The sequence below is a fragment of the Leucoraja erinacea genome, chromosome 9 (assembly GCF_028641065.1).
Source record: "Leucoraja erinacea ecotype New England chromosome 9, Leri_hhj_1, whole genome shotgun sequence".
Taxonomy (NCBI): domain Eukaryota; kingdom Metazoa; phylum Chordata; class Chondrichthyes; order Rajiformes; family Rajidae; genus Leucoraja; species Leucoraja erinaceus.
This window is the reverse complement of record NC_073385.1, coordinates 2,445,412-2,462,917: the sequence shown is the minus strand read 5'-3', so window position 1 is coordinate 2,462,917 and position 17,506 is coordinate 2,445,412. Positions and strand designations below refer to the sequence as shown.

Genomic DNA, 17,506 nt, shown 5'->3' with positions numbered 1-17,506 from the left:
AATCAAACGTCTTATAGATACTACACATTGAGGTTCAAACTAAATGTTGTTTCTACAGTCATATACACAAGGAAAAGACCCAAGACTCAACACAATTTACACAAACATCCATCACAGCGCATCTCCTCCTCGCTGTGGTGGAAGGCAAAGACTTATCTCTCCCCTGCACTCCCCATTCTCCTCCCGATGTCAAAGTCAAAGCCCCCGGCGGGCGATGGTAAGTGTCCCGCGGTCATTAAAGCCGCGCCGGGTGATGCAAAGCTGCGCTTCGGGTCTTGGTGTTGGAGCCCCCAGCGGGCACTAGTACGTCCCGCAGCCATTCAAAGCCGCGCCGGGCGATGTAAGGCCCCGCTCCAGGTACACTTCAACCCCACAACTCGGGCCGGAGAAGTCACCGCTGCGGAAGCCCCGAAGAGCGGTCTCCCAGCAGGGACCCGCGGGCTCCCGGTGTTACTGTCCACCGGGCCGGCAGTAAGCCTCTGAATCTCCGGGGTCGGGTCGCAGCCGCGCGCCACCACCGCTCCTCCCGCTCCGAACTCGGCCAGCTCCACGATGGTAGGTGAGTCCGCAGCTCCGCAACTGGAGCCCCAGGTCGTTCCGGTTGGAGGCCGCTCCACGGTGCTCGGCCCCAACGACAACGGAGATCCGACAGAGAAAAGGTCGGGTTCTCCTTACAGGGAAAAGATTTTGAAAGTTTCCCCGCCCCCCACACACACACATACCCAGTTAAAAAAAAAATAAAAAAAAACTACATTCAAACGAGACAAAAAATAATAAAAAGACAGATGGACTGCAGAGGCCGCTGCAACGTGAGTTATTTGCGTTTGCGTTATTTATGTCCAAAGATCTTTTGTGAAATAGCAAGGAAGATAATTGTTGTCGGATAATGGTTCATGGTTCATTTGAACTATTTTACAGAAATAAATTGGAGCAGGAGAAAACCATTTGGCCCTTACATACATATGTCAGTCTTCTTTTGGAAACAGGCCCTTTGACCATCGATCACCCGTTCATTCTACTTCTATGTTATCCATCTTTCTCATCCACTCCCGACATGCTAGGGGCAATTTACAGTCCAATTAACCTACACACTCGCACGTGTTTGGGTTGTGGGAGGAAACTGGAGCACCAGGAGGAAACCCACACGGTCACAGGGAGAATGTGCTAACTCCATGCAGACAGCACCTGAAGTCAGGATCGAACTTGAGTCTCTGGTGCTGTGAGGCAGTGACTCTACCAGCTGTGCCACTGTGCTTCCCTCAAAATTATTGCCTCAAAAAGGCAGCAGATATAATCAAAGACCCACACCACCCTGGCCATACTCTCATCTCAGTATGACTATCGGGTAGAAGGTATAGGAGCTGGTAAAATGCAACCTCACGATTCCAGAACAACTTCCTCCCAGCAACCAGAACACTGCACTATACTAACCACAAACCTGCCTCAGCAGCTTTGATCTGTGGAATTATCCACCGCGGAAGGCAGTGGAGGCCAATTCGCTGGAAGAGAGAGAGTTAGATATAGCTCTTTGGGATGGTGCTGGCTCGAAGGGTTGAATGGCCTACGCCTGCACCTATTTTCTACGTTTCTATGTTTCTATCTACGATGGACTTTTGTTTTGGTTGCACTATAGACTTTGGTTTTGCACTATTATGATATGTCTACCGAGTTTTACTGATTATTAATTGATTGCATTGATTATTGTGTATGTTTCTTTGTGTGTTTTGCCTTTAATGGACCTGTGAAACTGCAGCAAGTATGAATTTCATTGTTCAGTTGCTGGTACATACAGCATGACAATTAAACACTCTTGACTCCTAACTCTCGATTCAAATTTATTTGAGGATGTAACTGAAGCAGAATGTCTACAGATGTTATTTATGTCAGCAAATGCATCAGAGACTATTAGCTAATGCAGGAGTTCCAGTAACTGAAGACAAATTATTGATCTTGCTACTATGTCGGCTGAGTGGCAGGAGACAGAGAGCAGGGAAATGGGCAAGTGATCAAATTAGTTAGAAGTGACAAATGGAGATCTGATCTTTGTTGCCCCTGCAGCTATTCACAATATTTATCACTTTGGTCGTTGGGGGAGAGAAAGCCACATATGGGGGGCACGGTGGCGCAGCAGTAGAGTTGCTGCCTTACAGCACTTGCAGCGCCGGAGACCCGTGTTCGATCCCGACTACGGGCGCTGTCTGCACCGTGTTTGTACGTTCTCCCCGTGACCTGCGTGGGTTTTATCCGAGATGTTCGGTTTCCTCCCACACTGCAGAGACGTACAGGTATGTAGTTAAATTAGCTTGGTCAATGTGAACATTGTCCATAGTGTGTGTAGGATAGTGTTAATATGCGGGGATCGCTGGTCGGCGCAGACCCGGTGGGCCGAAGGGCCTGTTTCCACGCTGTATCTTTAAACTAAACTGAACTAAACCATCTCAGGTTTACTGATGTCACAAAGGTAGGCAGTATTGTAAGAATTAAAATACAAAAGACATTAACTGAGCTGGAGGATAAATTATGATAAATAGATTTCAATAGAACAGCATCCACTCTGGTTCTACGAATTAATCCCTCTCTATTTCCAACATTTCACCCTTTTTTTTAAAAATGGTGAAATGTTAGAAATAGTGAATGACTAAAGATCAGTCAGGATTCATCCAAAAAAGTCAATAAGTTGTCGGTCTGAGCAAAAAAATCAAAAAAGCCTATGGAATGCTTCCCTCTATATCAAATAGGTAAGAATCAGATGGGCAGGCAATGTTATCAAAGACCCACACACATCCTGGCCATGCTCTCATTTCATTCCTACCATTGGAAAGCAGGTAGAGGGGCCTGTAAACTGACCACCAAGTCCAAGAGTATCTTCTTCCCACCAAACCACCAGACTCTTGAACATTACACAACGTGTTTCTTTGATTGCACCAACTTTTTTTTACACTAGTATTATAGTTATTAGTTTAGGAGATACAACGATTATATGTTTTTTACTCTTGTTAAATTCTGTAAGGTGTCCTTGAGACTTTTGAAAGGCGCCCACAAATAAAATGTATTATTATTATTATTAACGCGGAAACAGGCCCTTCGGCCGACTGAGTCCGCGCCGACCAGCGATCCCTGCATGTTAATACTATCCTATACACACTAGGGACAATTAACATTTATACCAAGCCAAGTAGCCTACAAACCTGCGCATCTTTGATGTGGGAGGAAACCAAATATCTCAGGGTAAACCCACACGGTCACGGGGAGAACGTACAAACTCCGTACAGACAGCACCCGCAGTCGGGATTGAACCAGGGTCTCTGGCGCTGAAAGCGCTGTGTGGCAGCAACTTTACCGCCTTGCCGCCCGTGAGTTTAAAAAAAAAATTTTAATTATCTGCGTGTATTGCATTTACAGACCTGTTTCTGCTGCAAGTGAAAATGTCATTGTTCCGTCGTCGGTACATATGACAATGAAACGTTCTTGTTTCTTGACTCTTGAATCCATGCTGCAGCTATGCAAAGCTCAGGTTAAACTGCATCAGAAATACAGTGAGCATTTCTGGGCAGCACATCTCAAGGACACCATGACCTTGGGCATAGGAACAGATCAAAGCTTTACCTGGCACTAAATTACAAGAATTACACAAAGTGGAATTGCATTCCCTGGAATTTAATAGTTAAGGAGTGATTTGATTGAAGCTTTCTAGATAGTATAGATAGCTGAAAGGGTTGGTGGAGAGAAATGGGTTTGGAAATCTGCACTTAAATTATAGTCTGAAATGTTATGCCGGGCCTTTCAACAAAGAATTTGGAAGCATTTCTAAACACAAAATGTGGTGAAAATATGGAATTCTCTTGCACAAAGGGCAATTTGTGTTCTTTGTTCCTGTGTTATGGACGGCACTGACAAGGCAGGCAATGGATTGGCCATCGCTGATTGCCCTTTGAACTAACTAGTTTGCTGGGCCTTAACGAGGATTTAACAGTATTGTGAGGTCTTGGGTCACATATGGACCAGTCCAGGCAACTGAACCAGATGGTCCAGTAGGTGGTGTCATGTCAATGATTTAGTGTCAATAATTTAGTGTCAATAATTTAGTGGTGTCATGGTCTCAATGATCCAGTGGTTTCATGGACATTGTCATTGATACTAGATTTGCATTTGAAATTTATTTTGTGGTCCGATTGTGAATTCTCCAAAATGGGACTCATACTTAAATCTCTGGATCAATGCTCCATGTTTCTCAATCTGTAACTATCATTATCAACCCCAATGTGGATTGAATGAATGCCAATTGTTAATTTTATATTTAAGGCGGCTTAATTTTGAGTTGGAGTCGGGAGTTTCTTCCCAGAGGCCATTCGGACTGTAAATGCCTATCTCACCAGGGGCTAACTCTACTGAACGTTTTTCCTTCCATTATTTATTATGTAAAGGTATATGTGTGTTATGATTGTGTTTGTCTTTTTGTACAAAAGTCCGCGAGCATTGCCACTTTCATTTCACTGCACATCTCATATGTGTATGTGACAAATAAACTTGACTTGACTTGGGGCAGAAGTTATCGCCAACCTAACTTTAACTAGCCCTACCCACCAACTACACCTTCATTCAAGTCAGCAAGAGAAAATTAGAAATGCATGTACTTCAGAGCCACAGTTTGCGTTTAAACTTGAAGAATGTCTGCACATTGGGTAATGTGTGCTTATTGTTAATCGTTAGTGAGCAAAGAGAAGCATGTGGCTTGCTGATTCAATTGGCTTCTCTCCACAACACAGCGTCTATCGGGGTGATGTTGCAAGAGTAAAAAAAAAAGCTATCGCCAGCGCAAGCAAGAAGGGAAATGTGAGTGGTGTGATTGTCTTCAGCAGCAGGTTTATATTGTATTTCTTTTACTATCGTTCTGTTTATTAATTTATTATTAGCATGATGAATTTGAAGTCAAACTAGTGGCTTGTGCTGTGTACAAGCAGTACAGAAATTGACTCAATGTGATCAAATGCAAAGAAGAGGGACTAAAGAACGCTGTGTGGATTCGAATAAGCCATCATTTCTTTTGTGTTTTCATGCTCTCCCCTTGAAGAATAGTATGTTGTTGTGAAAGAATTCTACGCGATGATTGATAAAATGACCAGAAACATGACCTGAGAATGATGAAGCAATATGGTCATTAGATCTACTGGTTGAGAGGGTTGTGGGATCCACATCTACTGATGGAGTATCTCACTAGATGACAACCCAGAGCTGTGAACTAGATCTTGGGTCTCCGCTCATGGGAGTGGCTGGATTGGGGTTCAAACCCTCCACAGTCTGACTCGGAAGTGGAAGTGCTGCCACCAAATCAAAGAGATAGATGCTTTGGTGATTTGTTGGTCTGATGCAATGAGATATCTTTGTATTGGAGCTGTGGAATGGCTTGATTTGATCATTTTAATTGATTTACAAGATATAAAATGAACACATTTTAATCACCTGTATAAGGGGTAGGGATAGAATTAGGCCATTCGGCCCATCAAGTCTATTCCGCCATTTAATCATGGTTGATCTATCTCTCCCTCCTAACCCTATTCTCCTGCCTTCTCCCCATAACCTCCGTCCAGGCATTGACAGATCACAAGGCTGTTCTTGCTCTAATATTATTTTATAGACAACACATAAGCCAGACTCTTTGCGTGCTGGTCCCAGAAGCAGATCTACAATCACGCGTTCTATCACCCCATTCTTTTTTATCATGTACATTGTGGATGGCTCGGTTATAGTTTTTCCGCTGACTGGTTAGCACGCAACAAAAGTTTTTCGCTGTACCTCGGTTCAAGTGACAATAAACTAAACTAAACTAAACTGGTAAGATTTTTCCTTTATTCAATAAAGTATAGGTTAATAGTTTTGAGAAGACTCAAAGATTAAGGTTGGTTTCATCTTTAATTATTCTGCAGCAGTGCAGAAGAGATTGTAACAAAAAAATCAATCCTTTCATTCAGTGAAGGAAGTCTTTGTAACTCATGTGTCCCTTATCTGACTGAAGAACTTTTTTCACACAGAGAGTGGTGAATCTCTGGAACTCTCTGCCACAGAGGGTAGTTGAGGCCAGTTCATTGGCTATATTTAAGAGGGAGTTAGATGTGGCCCTTGTGGCCAAGGGGATCAGAGGGTATGGAGAGAAGGCAGATACGGGATACTGAGTTGGGTGATCAGCCATGATCATATTGGATGGCGGTGCAGGATCGAAAGGCCGAATGGCTTCCTCCTGCACCTAATTTCTATGTTTCTATGTAGACTCACCAATGTGGTTGGCTCTCACCTGCCCCCCTAAAATGGTCTAGTAAACCATTCCCCATTCAGAGACTGCTTCCAAGATAGCGCCCTACACGGTAGTGACTATTTGCATGCCGGCAACAGAAGCAGATCTACAAACTCATATTACCATAGCTCCACGCTGTTAAATCTCTCTTCCAACAGCAACATTTCTTATTTAACTGTGATCACTAACCATTATTCCTTTATCCCTTATCTATACATTGTAAATGGTTCAGCACGAGACAACAACATTTCACTGTCCCTCGGTACACTTGACAATAAACTAAACTAAACTAAATTACAATTTGAGGAGAACAATAGCTATCCAGTCGTCTCCATATCCTGCAGACACATAAATGGGTAAAACAAGGGCGGATACAAATAAGCAACCAGATGGGAGGTTGCCACACGGCCCAACTTGCATGCCATACAGCTGCCAGCAGAACTATATTTGTTTCCCATAATAACATTACTGGAACTGGTTTCTTGACTCAACGGGAATCGTCTAAATCTATTTTGAGCACGCTTGTTAAAGCATGCACTTAGAATAATAATAAAGTGGAACTTCTAGGATCTCTGCTCTAATTAGGAATATTTAAAAAAAAAGTTATTTGTGTGTGTGTGTGGGGGGGGGGTGATTTATTTTTTTAGTCGATCTTTTGGATACACAAAGAGAACCAGGTCAAAATTTAAAAAAATATTTGTGAATTCTCCATCTATTGAAAAAATACCTTGCAAGCATAAACCCATGGAGTCATCTGGATAGATTTCAATCACAGAATCAAAACCAGTTTACCCTCACCTTGCATTTCTTGGTTATAAGTAAATGAGTGTCAAATGGCTTACAATCACCATGGTAATTTTGTTTATACTCGCTTCTATCTCACCCCCACTTCTGAAATTCTTCAATCATTTCATTTTCTTGCCACTCTTGTTGTCCAACAATCTTTGTTATTTTTTGTTTAGTTTAGTTTAAGTTTATTATCGTCATGTGTACCGTGGTACAGTGAAAAGCTTTTTGTTGTGTGCTATCCAGTCAAAGAAAAGACTATACATGATTGCAATCCAGCCATCCACAGTGTACAGATAAATGATAGAGGGTACAACGTTTAGTGCCAAATAAAGTCTGATAAAATCCAATTAAAGATAAATCAAAGATCCCCAATGAAGTAGACGGGAGGTCAGGTCCATTCTCTAGCTGGTGAGAGGACGGTTCTGTTGCCTGATAACAGTTGGGAAGAAACTGTCTAGAATTTAGCTGCTTGTATCTCAGTATACATTAACTAACTCTATCTAAATCCTAACTTATCCTATTATCCACCAAATTAACATTCTTATCCTCGAATAGTTACGTTGTTAATCTCTGTCATTTCTTCTGATGTTTTATCCTTTCCTTTAACCTTTGGTTAAACCTTTGCTTTAAAACCATGAACAGCAGATTGAAAGGCCAAATGGCTTCATGTTGTGGCACATATTCAGAGCTATGTAGTCATAGATTCGCTTAGCATGGAAACAGGTCCTTCGGTCCAAATTGTCCAGGTCAACCAAGATGCCCATCAAACCTAGACCCATTTGACCCATGGGTCATGTTGGACCCAAAACCCTCTAAACCGTTCCTATCCATGTATCTACAATTTATATCTTCTGGGGTTCTAAGTTTATTCTAATCGTTCTGGAAATAGAGACTTCAGCTGTTTAATCTTCCTTCCTTTAAAAAACCTTTACAAATCTTTACACAACCTTCCCAAGCTTTCAGTCAGAGCAAGGCTATAACACCTTGGTATCTGCTCTTTCATATATATAACACACCTTAATAAGATGTGTTCTATATTAAAATTGTTATTGAAATTTAAGAATCAAATGTAACAATATTTTTGGAAAATTGCATAAGCTCATTGGAGATCCATAAGCTCATCTACAATCTAGTGTTTCATGTTGCAGGTGATGCTGAGTTCGTCAAGACAAGAGAAAACAAAGATGAAATATTTTATCTTTCTGCTGTGTGGTGGATTTGTGGCCATCTCATTAACCCAACAGCAACAAGTCCAGTTTCACTCTGAACGCAGGGGAGAGCTGCCTCAAAATTGCAGTTCCGATTCGCACAATGCTGAAGTCCCATCTTCGCCATCCGACCAAGAAGCATCAATCCCCGACTTACAAACAATCCACATGTTAACGGAAAAGAACAGCGAATTTGGTTTTAACCTCTACAGGAAAATAGCAAATCTATATGAAGACAATGTATTTTTTTCACCTAATACCGTCTCCACAATATTTGCTATGCTGTCCCTTGGTGCTAAAGGACCAACTCGTGACAACATACTCCAAGGGCTTAATATAGACGATTTAGCCAATATCAGTGACAAATATCAACTGCACAGTCTGTTCCATTGGCTTCACCACAACATTACCAGTAACAAGGGTTTCTTCATCTCTCAAGGAAATTCTCTATTTATACAGAATGACCTTGAACTGAAACAAACGCTCATCAATGATCTTTCCAATTATTACAATGCTGATATTAACCGCGTAAACTTTCAAGACAAGGTCAAGACCAAAAATATTATTAACCAATATATTCGCAACAAAACAAATGGAAAAATCAACCAGTTGCTGGACACTGTGGATTCTGGAGCCAAACTTATGTTAACTAATTACATCTTATTTAAAGGTAAGCTTTCCTTTTCCCACCAACTAATTTGCAGCCAAGTGATGCCAAAACTGGCCTTTTATGGAAGAAAGCAAGACTGGGGGAAGCTAAAAAACATGGAAAATGATGCCCCAGGAGTAGTATTTTAGGAAAAAGGTATTAAATTAGTGAGAAATTAATTAATGGGAAAGGAGTGAGAACACAAACCGCAGCACAGATTAACCAGAAACATAGTCATAGAACATAGGAGACAGGTCCACTGGGCCTATGCCAACCATCAAACACCTACATTCCCTGATCCTACAAGTTACAGTGTCCAATTAACCTGCCAACACATTTTTGTGATGTGGGAGGGGAACCAGTGCACCTGGAGAAAACCCAAGGGGGGTCTATGGTGAACATGCAAACTCCACACAAACACCACTGGAAGTCAGAATTGAACCTGGGCTACTAAATGTGTGAGGCAGCACAGCTCTATTTCTCCACCACCATGCCACCCGGAGTGACGATGTCGTTCTATTGAAGCACGCACTGTTTTACTGAATGTAGTAACCTCAATGAGACATATACTATTGTGAGAAGGATTGGTAGAATTGATGCTTTGAAGTTATTTCCACAGAATATCTAGAACTTTTGGTCTTGATGTCAGGATAAAAGAGTAGCTATTTGGAACAAAAATGAGAAGATATTTCAAGAACCAGAGGACATGGGTTTAATAGGAACCTGAGGGGTCACTTTTTCACGCAAAGGGTGGTGGGTGTATGGAACAAGCTGCCGGAGGAGGAAGTTGAGGCTGGTACTAATACAATGTTTAAGAAAGATTTAGACAGCTACATGGATAGGACAGGTTTAGAGGGATATGAGCCAAACACGGGCAGGTGGAACTAGTGTAGATGGCACATGTTGGCCGATGTGGGTAAGTTGGGCTGAAGGACCCACTTCCACTCTGTAAAACTCCACATCTCTATAACTAAATGACATTTCTTTATTAAGAGGGTTGCATTTCTTCACAATTTTATGTTAAATCGTTTGTTATTAAAACTGAAATTGATAGATTATTGGTCAGCAAAACAATCAAGAAATATGGAGTTGCAGTTGGAAAATTGATGAGATTGATGATTGGCAATGATTCTAATGAATTGTGGAGCCGGCTTGATAGTTTGTATGGACCTCTTGGTTTCCGATGTTCATAAGTGGAGCAGATTGGCCACCATTGATGATGATGTATCCATTTTGGTGGCAAAAACAGGAAAGCAGACTATTATCTAAATGGTGGCCGATTGGGAAAGGGGGAGATGCAGCGAGACCTGGGTGTCATGGTACACCAGTCATTGAAGGTAGGCATGCAGGTGCAGCAGGCAGTAAAGAAAGCGAATGGTATGTTAGCTTTCATTGCAAAAGGATTTGAGTATAGGAGCAGGGAGGTTCTACTGCAGTTGTACAGGGTCTTGGTGAGACCACACCTGGAGTATTGCGTACAGTTTTGGTCTCCAAATCTGAGGAAGGACATTATTGCCATAGAGGGAGTGCAGAGACGGTTCACCAGACTAATTCCTGGGATGTCAGGACTGTCTTATGAAGAAAGACTGGATAGACTTGGTTTATACTCTCTAGAATTTAGGAGATTGAGAGGGGATCTTATAGAAACTTACAAAATTCTTAAGGAGTTGGACAGGCTAGATGCAGGAAGATTGTTCCCGATGTTGGGGAAGTCCAGGACAAGGGGTCACAGCTTAAGGATAAGGGGGAAATCCTTTAAAACCGAGATGAGAAGAACTTTTTTCACACAGAGAGTGGTGAATCTCTGGAACTCTCTGCCACAGAGGGTAGTTGAGGCCAGTTCATTGGCTATATTTAAGAGGGAGTTAGATGTGGCCCTTGTGGCTAAGGGGATCAGGGGGTATGGAGAGGAGGCAGGTACAGGATACTGAGTTGGATGATCAGCCATGATCATATTGAATGACGGTGCAGGCTCGAAGGGCCGAATGGCCTACTCCTGCACCTAATTTCTATGTTTCTATGTTTCTATGTACTTACACATTAAATATGTGAGTTCCTGAGCTGACCACTTGGGTAGGAGTAGCCTTGCAACCTCTCAAATCTCTTCCGTCATTCAGATAAATCATTGCTGATCTAAAAAGTTCCATTCCCATATCTTTGATCCTATTCCAATTGATATCGTTATCTAAATATATCACAAACTCTGTCCGGAAAAACATCAGTTGATGTTTCAGTACATTTCCATTGCACTTTGTGTAATCAAAAAAGTGCTAACTGATTTAACTTCTCAATAACCAATCACTAAATTTAATCTTGGGACTTTTTCTCTCCACCATAGAAATCTAATGTGTCTAATTTATCAAATCATTTTATAAATGCATTAATAAAATTACCCGAGATCAATATAATCAAGGACGAGTCGTATCCCAGCCACGCCCTCTTCTCCTCTCTCTCATCGGGCAAAAGGTATAGAAGTGTGAAAACGCACACGTCCAGATTCAGGGATAGTTTCACCCAGTTATTATCAGGCAACTGAACCATCCTACCAAACCTGGAGAGCAAATCTGAGTTACTATCTATTTCATTGGAGACCCTTGGACTATCTTTGATCGGACGTTACTGGTCTTTATCTTGCACTAAAGGTTATTCACATTATTCCTTTATCATGTGTCTGTACACTGTGGATGGCTCGATTGTAATCACGTATTGTCTTTCAGCTGACTGGTTAGCATGCACCAAAGGCTTTTCACTGTACCTTGGTACATGTGACAATAAACTAAATTCAACTCAACTTACATAGAAACATAGAAATTAGGTGCAGGAGTAGGCCATTCGGCCCTTCGAGCCTGCACCGCCATTCAATATGATCATGGCTGATCATCCAACTCAGTATCCCGTACCTGCCTTCTCTCCATACCCCCTGATCCCCTTAGCCACAAGGGCCACATCTAACTCCCTCTTAAATATAGCCAATGAACTGGCCTCAACTACCCTCTGTGGCAGAGAGTTCCAGAGATTCACCACTCTCTGCGTGAAAAAAGTTTTTCTCATCTCGGTTTTAAAGAATTTCCCCTTTATCCTTAAGCTGTGACCCCTTGTCCTGGACTTCCCCAACATCGGGAACAATCTTCCTGCATCTAGCCTGTCCAACCCCTTAAGAATTTTGTAAGTTTCTATAAGATCCCCTCTCAATCTTCTAAATTCTAGAGAGTATAAAACCAAGTCTATCCAGTCTTTCTTCATAAGACAGTCCTGACATCCCAGGAATCAGTCTGGTGAACCGTCTCTGCACTCCCTCTATGGCAATAATGTCCTTCCTCAGATTTGGAGACCAAAACTTCTCAGCTGGAGAGACAAAAACCCATGTTTGGAGATATTATCTATAATTAAACCCTCCAAGGCTCATTGGGGTTTTTTTTTGTAAATTAATAAAGCAATGGTCTCCAATGTGAATATTGCTTTCCTAACCTTCAGTGCCCTAGACTTACTCCAGTACTTCAAATGTTTTGATACAAATGCAGCATCATTTGGTCTTTGTGTATCCCAGATTCTTTGTACTCACCCTTCAGCTTTCTGTGCTTTGTAGACACGAACACAAAGGTTCTGCTGCTCCTCCAATTTCATTTCATCAAACGTAAAATAGTTAAACCTGACTTTAAATTCTGGAAATCTGCTTGTTGTATTTCTGCAAACCCTTTTGTTTTGGTTGAAAATGTCTCCTGGAGAATTTGATGATGGAGAGCGAATAAGGGCAGGGGCAGAGAATGTGAGGGAAAAGAAGGAATGAAAAATGTCAGAAAGAAGAGGTGTTACCTATCCTTACTGATTGTGGTCGTGGGTCAGAAAGTGGTAGATGTGGTTGCTGACTCCTTGGTCCAGGAGGTTGGTAGCGAGTTTCGATGGAATGATGGTGTTGAAGGCTGAGCTATAATTGATAAATATGAGCATATCATAGAAGTCCTGGGTGTCCCAGAGATGTGTTTTGGGCCAGGGAGATTGCATCTGCTGTGGATCTGTTGTGACAGTAAGCAAACTACAGTGAATCAATGTTGGTTGGGAGGCTAGAGTTATGTGCACTGTCACCAATCTCTTGAAACACTTCAATGATGGTGAATGTTAAAGTCAATGGTTCCATTAAAGCAATGGAAAGTCTTGCCACTTAATTACACATACATGTTATACACTTTTCTCTATGCCAGGAAAAAAACCCCTCAATGTGTACTTATGGAATACTAACCAATGCCTTTTTTAACCTCTTCAGGGCAGTGGGAGTCACCCTTTGATCCAAATTTGACAGAAATTGGAACCTTCTATGTGAACGCATATACTAGAGTAAAAGTTCCAATGATGTACAAAGAAGGTTCATTTTTGTCAACATATGATGAGAACTATTCGTGTACAGTTCTGAAGCTTCCATACAAGGAAAGTGCAAGCATGTTGGTGGTGATTTCAGCAGATATGGGCTATCAACTCCTGGAAGATGATCTATCAGTGGAATTGGTTGCCCAGTGGATTAAAGCCATGAGATTCAAGTACAATTTCCAATTTTACGACAGTAATGTACATGTAAAAAACTCTGTAGGTTGTTATGGGAATGTACAAGGGGTCACAGCTTAAGGTTAAGGGGGAAATCTTTTAAAACCGAGATGAGAAGAACTTTTTTCACACAGAGAGCGGTGAATCTCTGGAACTCTCTGCCACAGAGGGTAGTTGAGGCCAGTTGATTGGCTATATTTAAGAGGGAGTTAGATGTGGCCCTGGTGGCTAAGGGGATCAGGGGGTATGGAGAGAAGGCAGGTACGGGATACTGAGTTGGATGATCAGCCATGATCATATTGGATGGCGGTGCAGGCTCGAAGGGCCGAATGGCCTACTCCTGCACCTAATTTCTATGTTTCTATGTTTCTATGTTATTGTGCGAACAAGCTGTTTGAATCTCGAATGAGTTACTGATTGATTGATCCAGTGTATTTATGTCCAGAGACCAGTTCAAATTCCACCTCAGCAGCTGAGGAATTATGAAAATGTAATAAATCCAGAATTTTAAAAATTTAGTTTGAGTAACGATGCCACTCGTTATTGTGAGAGTGAATTGTGAGGAAAGCTAATCTGGTTTACTCACACTCATTAGGAAAGTAAATCTGCAGTTCCCCTGCTGTTTGGCCTAAATCCAGCTTCTTTAGATGGGTTGGTCAGTAAGTTTGCAGATGGGACAAAAAATGGTGGAGTTGCAACAGTAAAGAAGTCTGTCTAAGACTTTAGACTTTACTTTAGATTTTAGATGTACAGTGCAGAAACAGGTGGTTCGGCCCAAAGAGTCCATGCTGACCTGCAATCGCTCTTTATACTAACACTATCCTACACACTAGGGACAATTTATAACTTTCACCGAAGCCATTTAACATACAAACCAACAAACCTAAGGATAGAGCAAGATTTAGATCAGTGGGCGATGTGGGCAGAAAGACGGAAAAAGGAGTTTAATCTGGGCAAGTGTGAACTGTTGCATGTTGGCAGGTCAAAAGTACTCCAGCTTTTTTTTGACAATCTTCGGCATAAACCAGCACCTATAATTCCTTGGATAGACACAAAATGCTGGAGTAACTCAGCGGGACAGGCAACATCTCTGGAAATAAGGAATGGGTGACATTTCGGGTCGAGGCCCTTCTAGGCCCGACACATCACCCATTCCTTCTCTCCAGAGATGCTGCCCGTCCCACTGAGTTACTCCACCTTTTTGTGCCTTAACTTCAGTTTAAACCAACATCTGCAGTTCCTTCCTACACAAAGGTCAGCATGGATGTGTTGGGCCAAATGGCCCATTTGTGTGCTGTACAAATTTATAACCATTCACCTATTATTTTGTCATGTCCTCTTGGAAAATAGCTTTAGCTTCCTATATTATTTAGCATTGTATTCGAACAGTATTGCATTTTAACCTTGCTTTTCTCAGATTACTATTGTTTGTAAATCATGGCTTCTGTCCAACATTGTCCTAGGCATATAGATCTGTATTTTCCAAGATTTAAATTGGACAAGTCGTACAAGATGGAAAAGATGTTAAAACAGTTGGGAATAATTATGCCTTTCACAAATGCTGCTGATTTGTCTGGAATCTCCTCATCACACAGGCTGAAGATATCTGAGGTAGGCTTGTTCAAAGGACAAGAGCCTGAGGTCCTTGACTAAGACATGGGCCGATGACAAAGGCTAGTCTCGTAGACTCTAGAGTCTAGAGTCATTGAGTCAAATGGCAAAAAATATTTATATTTCTGCACGAGATAGAAACTGATTTTTTGTGTATTTTGCTTGTTTTTCCAGGTTATTCACAAAGCAGTGATTAATGTAAATGAGAGAGGAACAGAAGCCGCTGCTGCCACTGGGACTCTTGCCGTGCCTTACTCACTGCCACCTCTCATCAAAGTAGACCACCCATTCCTCTTTATGATCCATGAAGATATAACAAAAACTCTGCTGTTTATAGGAAGGGTGAATGATCCCACCAAACTGTGAAGGATCTTTTGATAAAGTAATCATTTACATTTTAATTTGTTTGTTGTTACTTAACTAATACCCTAGTTGCCACAATCATGGGTTTAACATGTTTAATCATGATTATCTCAATTCAGCAAAGTTATACTGAATTGAGATATAAAAGTATGTTTACTCATAAACCATGTACCATTTCAGATCAGATAAAAAAAAGCGATATTAAAATATCAATCTACGATTTTGTATAAATCTATATACTGTCATCCTTATAATATACTGTCTTCCTTATAGTATACTGTATTCCTTATAATTATTTGATATATTATTACCAATAGGTGAATAGGCACAGGTAGTTTAGATATGACTTTGGTATTGGGCTTGGTTTCTTGGTTGAGTGCTTATCTTGATGTTATAACACTGGTACTTTGTGTTTTAACAGTAATTCAAAATAGTTTCATTGATTGTTCTCGGTATATTGTGGAAGAAAGTCACATGCAAGGGGACAGTAAAGCTATGAATCAAAGGGATACTCACATGAAGAATTCCCAGAGACTCGAGTCATCAAAGAGGAAAGTGGGTGAGCTGATGTTGCACTCCACTTGTTCCTGGTACAAAATGACAGATCAGTTGAGAGAAACAGGAGTAAAGATCAGTCCCTTGCTCTGAAATCTCATAGAGTTATACGGCACGGCAGAAGACCTTCCAGCCCAACAAGCCCGCATTTGGCCCATATCCCTTGAAACCTTTGCTAGCCATGTACCTGTCCAAGTGCCTTCAAGGTGTTGTAACTGCACCTGCCTCAACTACAGTACCTCCTCTGGCATCTCATTCCATACACCCAATATTCTCTGAGTGAAAAGATTGCTCCTCAGTTTCCCATTAAATCGTTCCCTCTCACGTTAAGCCCAGTTTACACCATTGCAACAATGTAAACAAGATGCATCAGTACTGCTTCCATTTCCTGTTTTGTAACTTCTGCTTCCATATCCAATCATGACCAATAGTGCTTTTGGGCATCTAAAATACTGTCTCCTCCTGGAGCCACAACTCTGCTACAGGCATTTTACTGAAAAACACCGACATGTAATAAAAAGGAACTACAGATGCTGGTTCATACCAAAGATAGACACAAAATGCTGGAGTAACTCTCAAGGTCAGGCAGCATCTCTGGAAAATATGGATTAGCGGCCTTTCGGATTGGAACCCTTGAAGAAGAGTCTCAACCCGAAATGTCACCTATTCATTTTTTCCCCAGAGGCACTGCTTGACCCAGTGAGTTACTTCAAAATTTTGTGTCTATCTTTGATATTTAGGACATGTTTCTTTCAAACATTTGGAAAATAATAAATAAAGAATCTTTCAATTTAATTGAGCAATGGTGATGGTTAAATGGACTTACATGAAGATGTGTAGTTACCTTGCCATTATGTCAGTGGTAGCTATGTCCATGTTTATTATTGGGCATTCCTGTAGTCTATGAAATCAGTGATCTGCTCAGCTATCTTGATCAGAAGCATTGCCCACTCACAATTGAGTGTTATACCATATATTGGATGGTGCCATTTCTTCCAGAAATTTATTTAATGACTTTGCTTCCTGATCCTTCAAAGCCACCATTATTTTCGCGGTTAACAACAAATGTGACCAGAAGCTAAAAGATTTGTCTTGTGTTGATTCAGAAGGTAGTTTAGAAACTGATCATGCAAAACATTGTAAGTTTTACCATTGCCAAATAATGCAATTACTTGATACTAATTTTAAATTAATTTCCAAATGCATTTGCAATTTTATTTAAGTTTACACTGAGGAAGAAAAAGGAGTTCTAAGGATAAACAACAGAGATTTAACCTAATTGGCTTGTCTCCATCTTTTAACTTCTCTGGAGGGCATCATTTTAAAGTGATAGGGGAAATGTTTAATGGGAACCTCAGACACAACCTCTTCCACATAGAAAGTGTTACATATGTAGAATGAACTGCCTGAGGAAGAGGTTGAGACAGGTACAATAACAACATTTAAAAAGGCTTTTGGACAGATACATTGATAGGAAATGTTTATAGATATAATGCTTAGATGGGC

The 17,506-nt window shown here is 41.2% G+C and overlaps 1 protein-coding gene across 1 annotated transcript; it reads left to right on the top strand.

The window, feature by feature from the left end:
- Nucleotides 1-4,704: 4,704 nt before the first annotated feature.
- LOC129699972 (protein Z-dependent protease inhibitor-like) lies at nucleotides 4,705-17,279 on the top strand. Its single transcript, XM_055640088.1, has 5 exons — nucleotides 4,705-4,833; nucleotides 8,227-8,956; nucleotides 13,197-13,467; nucleotides 14,935-15,082; nucleotides 15,257-17,279. Exons 1-5 carry the CDS (start codon nucleotides 4,726-4,728, stop codon nucleotides 15,446-15,448), a joined length of 1,449 nt encoding a protein of 482 aa, XP_055496063.1. The 5' UTR covers nucleotides 4,705-4,725; the 3' UTR covers nucleotides 15,449-17,279.
- The last annotated feature ends 227 nt before the right edge of the window (nucleotides 17,280-17,506 follow it).